Raw genomic sequence first — 9596 nt, 5'->3', positions numbered from 1 at the left:
TGACAACATTTACTGTTGGTAGTGAAACAGGAACGTCATCGGTGTATTGCCAATATACATATAACATGTCATCATTTACTGGGAATATTTGATGAACATCTATATCATGAGATGTTAATTTTTCATATAATTCCTTGGGTTCCTTAATAATGCTGACATGACCCATGTTCTCACGTTGACCAAATTTTCCCCAAAATGAATTTAGCATTAATTTAGCTAAACTTCTAAGTGCTGGATTATGTTTAATTTTGTTCTCATCTAGACGTATTCCTTCCTTTTCATAAAATTGCTGAATGTACTTCTTCTTTAATTCATCTGTTTCACACCATGCTGGCCATCCACTTGCTTCTGTTTTTGCTTTCAGGAAGGTGTTTATGTATTCTGCAAATAAGCCACCACTTTTTGTTTTTTCATCATATTGAACAACGTCATATGCCCATATTTCATGAATATCTATTATTTTGTATCCTTTTTCTAATGCCTTTCTTACTTCATCTGCTACCCATGTTCCATGTAGCACTCGGTCTTCATCGTTGTGATTACAAGGTGCTTGGTTTAATTCATCACAACATGTACGGCAGAGTGGAAACATCAATCTATCATTTGATTTATAAGGGAGTACAGGATGAAACAGTTGTTTTGGAGGCAAAATACTGAGCTTAACTAATCCTTCTACTTCTTCAATGGTGGGAATATTTGAATCTCCAGGCAGGTAGATAGTAGGATGACGAATTGGAAACTTCTTAGTCTTAGAGATAAATGGGTACAATGAAATAACATCTTTGTATTTTATGGTCTCTCCTTCAGATTCTTGTGCTTTATGATACAAACGTATGGCATTCACACGTCCTCCATAAAAAGCGTCACGAGGTTTTAATGGTGTTTTCTTTGTATACGGATGATTACTAACATACTTCTTCATCTCTTCATTTCCTGCCAATTGTTTTTTAAATTCACAACCCCATATTTCATGCACTTCACAGCCAAAATCTTTTAATTTTTGGATTTTCTTCTTTGTTGCTTCATATCGAAATTCCATGGTATCTGTAGTATTGTTATAGATGGGTTTATCTCTGTCGTTAGGGTAGCAGTAGATACAACCATGTGTGAAATCGCCTTCATACTCCCAGACGTGTATTTTTCCTGTGTTGGGATCTGTCCATACACCATCTACTTTCATTGATGCTATTCGTTTTTCCTTACTACGTGCAGCATTGGTAATTTGGATGTTTCTGGTTTTTTCTTCCCAAGCTATCCATTGTACTGCTTCAACTGATTGTACATCTCTCCATCGATATCCGTTCTTTGGTATGATACCAATTGTATTTTCCTTTAAGAAATTTCTACGATATACCAAATTACATGCACTGGCAATTGTAATACATTCAAGTAAGGGATTGACATTAGTTTCAGATTCAAATGTATTCATAAATGAAATACAGGCTTGACGTAATACCTCGACATCCTGTACACAATACTTGATGAGTTCTTCTTTCATTTTAAAGGTGTCGTTTTGATGTTCGGTATACCATTGGAGAAACTTGCGTCTTTCGTCTACTTTCATAGTATCTGCTCCATAATATTTAATGTCTGGAAGCGGCCCTTCATAGGTTTGGTTCTCACGTCGATTAAAGAAGTGTGGGAAATATCCTTTGCACGATTGAAGTCCAAATGCACCACTTAATTTACTTAAGGGCATAGGAAGAAAGCTTAGTGAATCGATGAAGGTTACGTTTCCTATTTTAAGAGAGAGAATTTTTGCTCCATTCATGATTACTTCTGGAGTCCAATTCATCTTCTCAACCATGGTCTTAATGATGAAATGTGCGTCATATCCCTTTGAGTTATGGGCAACACAGGTTACTGATTTAATGTTTGGTCGACGTTGTTGCAGATGTTTTAGAAAATCTTCTATTACATTTTCTCCGTCAAAAATATTTTCTCGCTTTCCACAAATGACACAATCATTCTTGATGTTGTTATCTTCATAACACTGGTAACATACATGTTGACTAACCAAGACATTAGGTATGTGTTCATATATGTTTGCGTCCTCATCTTCTATTTTCGTATCTTGTGTGCATTCAATATCATAAAACAGAATCATAGCTTTCTTCTCCATGATGATTTTTTCATTGGCTTTTTTCGATTTTCTTCTTTCATTCACTTTCATGTAACATTCATGATTGGGTGGTACTATAGCATAGCAAATGTTGCAATAAGTTTCTCCACATACGTGAGAACCTTTCTCTTTTACTACATAAATTTTCAAACACTGGTCACAACATTTCACAATGGAACATAAAGGCTTTCCATTTTGATACGGCGCTGACTTGTGATAGTCATAGCATGACTGTCCATAAAATTCTCGATTACAATCATTGCAAGTAATATGGATATCTTTAAAGTCACATGGTGGCTTCTGATGACAACGAAAACATACAGCTGTACAATGTTTCAAATGTGCATGCTTGTTTTCATATTTCTTATGACAACTTTCACAATAATAACTACAGCTAAAACATGCTGTCAAGCTTTCAATGACGTTGTAGTGGTTATCTATAAATAGTAAATTTAAAGCAGTTCTCTCGTTATCACTTGGTGGTGCTTCAAACATAACATCACTTCCTGAAAAACCCCTATACACTGTGATTTTATAATCCTTTAAATATTCCTGAAATTTACGAATTTCAGGAATTCCACCACCATGACTAAGATCTACATCAGCAGATTCACATAGGTCTTCTGCTTCTTTTTCAATTATATATTTATATTGATTTACATATCTTCTGTATTCAGCTTGATTTCTTCCCTTGTATTTTTTCAGTCCTATGGCAACTACGATTGCATGTGCTAAACACCTTGTACCTTTATTCTTAATTGTAACAATACCACGTTTTGCCTTTACGTATTCTTCAGTATTCATAATATGTTGTTTCAAAGGACCTTGTCCTCTTGGCATACGTACATGATGAAAATTCACGATGCAATCTTCATTTATAAGAAAAGCCGCATTACTTTGCAGTACTTTCTCATAACTTATCCATAGAACTTCTGCTGAAAGATTTCTTGCTTCTCTGAATGACAACCAAAAAGGGCGGTGTCCTTCTCTCTCATTTGTAATTGTTATTCCTACGTAATCATGCTGGTCCACATTACGTAGCAAATAATCTATTAGTGCCCGTAGACTTGCTTCAATTGCCGTAAAAGGGTTTTCATCTGCACGTACGGGGGCTAGACGGAATCGTAGCATTCTACCCTCCATATTGTATCTTCTGTATTGTCTTCTTCGTTCTTCTATTATATGAAATCTATTGTGTCCATCATTACGGTTGTTATTTCCGAATCCTACTTGTATATTTGAATTTCGTTGTGCTTGAAATACGGCTAGCAATTCGTCCATTCTTTTTTCTATGTCGTCTAAATCGACTTCCATTTCTTCGTGTTCTGTATTAGCCTCTGCTAATATTTCCATAATTGAGGGATATATTACTTCTTCTTCTTCTTTTCTGGGATCGGGAAACAAATTGTTAATCCAATTTTCTAGTTCATTCGTGTAAAACTTATCATCTTCTTCTTCTATCTTCATCTCTTCCTTATTGTAATCCTCTCCTATTATTTGGGAAAACGTGAAATTTAGCAGCTCTTCTTCTTCATTTCTCCTTTCTTCGACGTCTTCTTCTGTTCCTTCTTGTAACCACTTTATAATTTCTTTAATACGGCCTGATGCTTCTTCTGTTATCGTTCTATTGCTAGCACTGTTCAATATTTGTAATAGTTCTTCTTCATCATATTCTTCTTCTTTTTCTACTGGAATTTGAATTTCAATAGTTTCTCTTTCTTCTTCTTCTTCTGTTGCTGCTTCTTCTATTCTTTCTTCTATTTTCATTTGTTCTTCTCCGGCTTCTTCTTCTTGCATTTTTTCATGATGATCTATTTCCATTTCTTCTTTTGCGTCTTCTTCTTCTTCTTCTTCTTCTTCTTCTTCTTCTTCTATCCCGATTATGGCATTTATTTCACTTAAAAGAACTTGCGTTTCGTTATTTACGCCCACTACCTCTTCTTCTTCTTCTTCTTCAATGTCATTAATGAAGACCGTAATCTCCTTCAGTAAATCTTGCGTACTCTCTTTTGCCATTTTTCTTCCTCAGATGTATATATACGTAATGCAATATATGTAAATGGTATATGTAATAGTATATGAATATGATATATAATAGGATATATAAATCTTATTTAAATGGAATATATATATGTATATAAATATTTTGAAAGGGTATATAAGCGTTTAAAAGAATATACGAGTAAGTAAAATGTGATATATATAAGTAATTAAAAAGGAATAATAATAATAATATCAACGGGAATAGGGAAAAGGATTACACTTATCTTTATTTGTATGCAACCTAAAATAAAAAAGAAATGAATTTTGTTACTTATAAATCAATATATATTAGATATATAAATATATACTATATAAGACAGAACTTTATAATGTCAATGAAATAATCTCTCATCATACCTTTTAAATATTTTTAACTTTTCTTCCTATTCCATGGGATGAAGAGTGAAACAAATGTATGCTCACAATCTCTTTCAAATGTATTGACTAATGAAGATATGTAGATTACACGGTCTTTTATACTTATTCTGTTTTAGAATTTTATCGTTAATTTTAGTGAACGCGAAATCCGTATTTCCTCCTCCTCCTCTCTACACTTCTTTCTTTTATACTGTCATTAATTTTAGCGACCACAAATTCAATGCTATCTTCTTTACAACTTAACGAAAAGATGCTATTGACTTTCCCCGGAAAACCGTTCCTACATGTGTCTTATTCATATGCTCCCCTTAACGTGTGAATGAGGGATGGAAGACATTTTAAACTAAAAGATTTCATCTCTTTTTCTTACGTGATACAGCGTTCATCTTTAGTGCACGGGAAGTCACAAATTGGAATCCTGTCACGATATGGAATCAACACTAGGAAAACTATGGAATCCATACTAATATTGTTTATTTTATATTATTTTTTACGTGTAAGAATACCACCCCCCGGGAGCCCACAACTTTTTACCCCTTAGATGTCATGTTACTGATTTCAAAGTGTCTTTATTGAATACAACACCTTCGAAAACTATAGAATCGATACTAATGTTGTTTATTTTACGTGTATGAATATCACCCCCCGGGAGCTCAACACTTTTTACCCCTTAGATGTCACGTTACTGATTTCAAAGTGTCTTTATTGAATACAACATCTTCGAAAACTATGGAATCGAAACTAATACTGTTTATTTTAAATTATTTTTACGTGTATGAATATCATCCCCCGTGAGCTCATCACTTTTTTACCCCTTAGATGTCATGTTACTATTTTCAAAGTGTCTTTATTGAATACAACACCTTCGAAAACTATGGAATCGGTACTAATATTGTTTATTTTAAAATATTTTACGTGTATGAATATTACCCCCTAGGGAGACCCCATGAGCTCACCACTTTTTTTTTTTTACCCCTTAGATGTCATGTTACTATTTTCAAAGTGTCTTTATTGAATACAGCACCTTCGAAAACTATGGAATCGGTACTAATATTGTTTATTTTAAAATATTTTACGTGTATGAATATTACCCCCAGGGAGCCCCTCGACAAGTGAACTTTATGTTACATAATATTATTACATGAGTACTGTACTTTGATCTAAGGGGACTCGGTGAATCAGTGGTAAAGCGTTCACTTGTGATGCGATAGGGGACCTTGGTGATTTAGTGTCCACGTCTCATATAGCCTCGCTGCTGAAAGGGACGCTATGACAATATAGATGAAAGTATTTTACAAGTACTTATTGTCTTTTCGAGTGCAAAATAATACGCGTTCAATACTACACAGAGGCTTGTAGTGTTTGAGCCCCGTCGCCCAAAGCTTGGACCTCTCCCAACAAAAAATTTCTTAATGCACGCCTGTGTACATAGCTAGTATACGAATTCTATGACGGGAATCTGAGCATTTTAGAAGAAATTGATGATAATAATAGGGAATATTTTAACTACTTTCGTCCTTTTAAAGTAATATCACATACAGCTTAGACTATAATATGGAGAAAACTGTATAAAGTTCAACTTCCTAGATCAACTTAAAGAAATGGAGAAATGTTCTCTTATTTGAGAATAGACAATTGTTTTAACTTGAAGATTTGTACCCCATGTTGAAAACGTGGGGTTCTGTGGATCAGTGGTAAAGCGTTCACCTCCGGTGATTGGGGTCTCTGGTTCAATCCTAACTTTCGTCGTGTGAACTTTGTGGTGCATATAGCCTCGCTGCTGAACGGAACGTTAAACTCAAAAATCAATCAACATCATATGACATAGGTAACGACATCCGAGATGAATAAGCAACACTAGTTTTGTAAAGTTTTAGATCTCAAACACTGTTTTAATATTACCTAAAACACACACACACACATACATATCTTCGCTTCGTGTTGTCTGAAACCATGACCTAAGATAATGTTGACGCGACAGCTGGAGAACAACATTGAAATACAAAACATGTTCTGTTATCTTATTTTTCTGCTCTTTGCAAGTAGACATTGCAGATACAGAAACTCTCTCTCAGTTCGTTGACTTGTGTATGTGTATTTAACGTTAGATTTCACTCTTATTAACATTAGAAAATTATGAAATTAACTTCAGTGCCTCAGTGGTAGAGTGTTCACCTCTGGTGCATGAGGTCCCGTGTTCAAATCACGTCTTTTTTTTCTATATACTTGTCATTAATTTTAGCGACCACAAATTCCCTGCTTCCTTTACAACTTAACGAAAAGATGCTATTGACTGTCCCCGGAAAACCGTCCTTATCATTTCATTTTACGTTCCAGAGGGCACGGTGGCTCAGTGGTAGAGCGTTCACCTCAAGTGCTTGGGTCCCTGATTCGATCCCAGTTCGTGCCCTATGAACTTTGTGGTGGACAAACATCATATGCGTGGATTTCCCTTCGGAGTTCATCAGTTTCCTTCCACTTTCTTCATTACATCATTTCATTCATTTTTTCATTATCACTTCACCTTCATTAGCCTAGTAGACGTAACCGTAGGACGTAAAACTCGATGGACAAACACCGTGTACGTGAATTTAATGCAACATTTCATTCATTCATTTCTCATTACCATCGTCCCGACTGGAGCTCATGTGATTCGGATTCCACGTTAATCAGTAGGTCCACGTCTCATATAGCCTCGCAGCTGAAAGGGACGCTAAACTAAAATCAACTCAACTCATCAACTCATCATCACCGTCTGCATTAGCATAGCCGACATAACTGTAAGACGTAAAACTTAGTGGTTCAGATTCCACGATAATCAGTAGGTCCACGTCTCATATAGCCTTGCTGTTGAAAGGGACGCTGAACTAAAATCAACTCAACTCATCACCATCGCCTCCATTAGCATAACCGACATAGAAAGACAGACAGACCTTGTTGGCTTTATTGTTGGACGTAAATCTCTTCATTGTTTAAAAGATTTCATTTACAAACAGAAAGACAGACGTATACATCATATTATCAAAATTAAAATACCAAGTCTACAGACACTTCTTGCGACAATTGCAATGCGAACCAGAAAACATTCAAGAATTCCATCTTATCATTTTTCTTAGAAGCATCATAGAAGTTCGCTTATGTGTTTTTAACTAGGGCAGTCTTGTTATCTCGTTGTAGTACGTATCATCAAAACATTTGACAATGGCATCTTATCTGTTGTTCTTGAAACTAAACCATTTTAAGATGAAGTTCAATGTACTAACAAAACAGAGGAAGAAAGAGACTAACAAAACAGACATTCACATATGTGTCTGTGTGTTTTTTTTTTAAATGTTAGAACATGAACGGAACTTTGAATAAATACACTTGTTCTTTCAACTGCCTTTATAACTAAATGAAGAAAGAACATATATATATATATATTTTACTTACCTATTTTAATAAGAACGAGCGGTATCACAAAACACACATACACTTCAGTTTTAGGTTGAAAACACAATCAATTGATAGGATTTAATCCTAAGAACTTAAAGCACAAAACACTCACTACAGTTTAAGCTGAAAACACAATCAATTGGTAGGTTTCAATCGTGGTAACTGAAAGGACTCTGATGAAGATCCGGTAGACGTTCAAGAGTCTTTGCGGGAGGGGGGCGGGGCTTGGGAATTCAAATTAGCTAACCAATACAAGGCGACTAGAAAAGGCGTGTTTTTTCATGAACCTATAGCTGATGGTAACCCTAAAAGGCATGTTTCATCTTGTTTCTAGCAACATGATGTTCTCAAAGGCTATGAACATAACAACTAAACAGGAAGTGATATCGATTTACTTAGCATAGCAGATATCATCCTGTGAATATTCATATAACACACTTCACACCCTACGTTTTAAACAATATGATATGCTATGAGAAGTTTCCATTATTAGAATTTGCTCAATCAATGGAATCCATTCGCAGGAGGTGTGGGGGAAAGGAGTGTATAGGTATGTGTTTCGTTATGAGACTTATATCTGGTTTCATGTCTCACGTCTTTAAAAAATTGTGAAATACAATATTTACCTTAGCAACTAAGCCAATTTCGTGAGAGGCTTTGATCATTTGACTATCACGTCTTCTACAGACACTTTGTGGGAATAGGGCCAAGGGGCTAATCAACATGATTTTGCATGAGTATGTGTTTCGTTATGAGACTCATATAGTGTGTCTCATCTCACGCTTTTAAAAAAATTATGACATATAATCTTTACCTTAGCAACTAAGACCAATTTCATACAATCTCCTGAGAAGCTTCGATCATTTGAATATCATGCTTTCAGTTCATATTCTCCAGACATCTCGTGGGAATAGGACCAAGGGGCTTAATCGCTTATGCTCTTTGAAGACAAAAATCAATCATTCAATCGACTGGGAAGCTTCTATCATGATAACTGATAGGACTCTGATCCGTCCACCAGTATGAGCATCCAAGACTATGAAGGCCAAGAGCATCTAGCTATTCAATACATAACGAAAAGCAAAAATCAATCAATCAATTGGAAAACTTCGATCATGATAACTGATAGGACTTACAATTGGGGAGCTTCGATCATGATAACTTCTGTGCTATCCGTAAAAGGCTATGAACATAGCAACTAAAGTCTTGTCGAAACTTGCCTCCCAATTCCAGGGGCTATGAACCTAGCAACTAAAGAGGAGTAGGGGTTACGGAGGTTCAAATAAACCAAAATTTTCCCACGCGTTTCTGTGCTAGCTGTAAAAGGCTATGAACATAGCAACTAAAGGCTTGTCGAAACTTGACTCCGACATATTCGGCTTTCCAGGAGAAGCAGGGGGTGGCGGGGGTTCAAATAACTAAACAATATAAGATGAGGAGACGAAAAAAAGGCATGTTTTATCTTGTTTTTTACATCTGGTAGGCGTCCAAGAGTATACTTCCTTATTCTAGCATAGCAACACACTGGTTTACAACGATTTAAGCCCCATTGGAACGTTCCCACGGCCAAAATTTTCCCACGCTTATGAAGGCCCTCTATTCTACTATTATAAATCTT

At 35.6% G+C, this 9596-nt stretch overlaps 1 protein-coding gene across 1 annotated transcript; it reads right to left on the bottom strand.

Annotated features, from left to right (window-relative positions):
- Positions 1-456: 456 nt before the first annotated feature.
- On the bottom strand, positions 457-9168 carry LOC145684567 (uncharacterized). The gene is made up of 3 exons (XM_081756958.1): positions 7976-9168; positions 503-4406; positions 457-468 (listed from the first exon to the last, which is right to left on the bottom strand). The coding sequence occupies exons 2-3, from the start codon at positions 4136-4138 to the stop codon at positions 457-459; spliced, it is 3648 nt and encodes a 1215-aa protein (XP_081613084.1). The 5' UTR covers positions 4139-4406; positions 7976-9168.
- Between the last annotated feature and the right edge of the window lie 428 nt (positions 9169-9596).

Source organism: Thermobia domestica, chromosome 5 (genome assembly GCF_964235325.1).
Source record: "Thermobia domestica chromosome 5, izTheDome1.hap1.1, whole genome shotgun sequence".
Taxonomy (NCBI): Eukaryota; Metazoa; Arthropoda; class Insecta; order Zygentoma; family Lepismatidae; genus Thermobia; species Thermobia domestica.
This window is presented reverse-complemented; position numbering and strand designations above follow the sequence as displayed.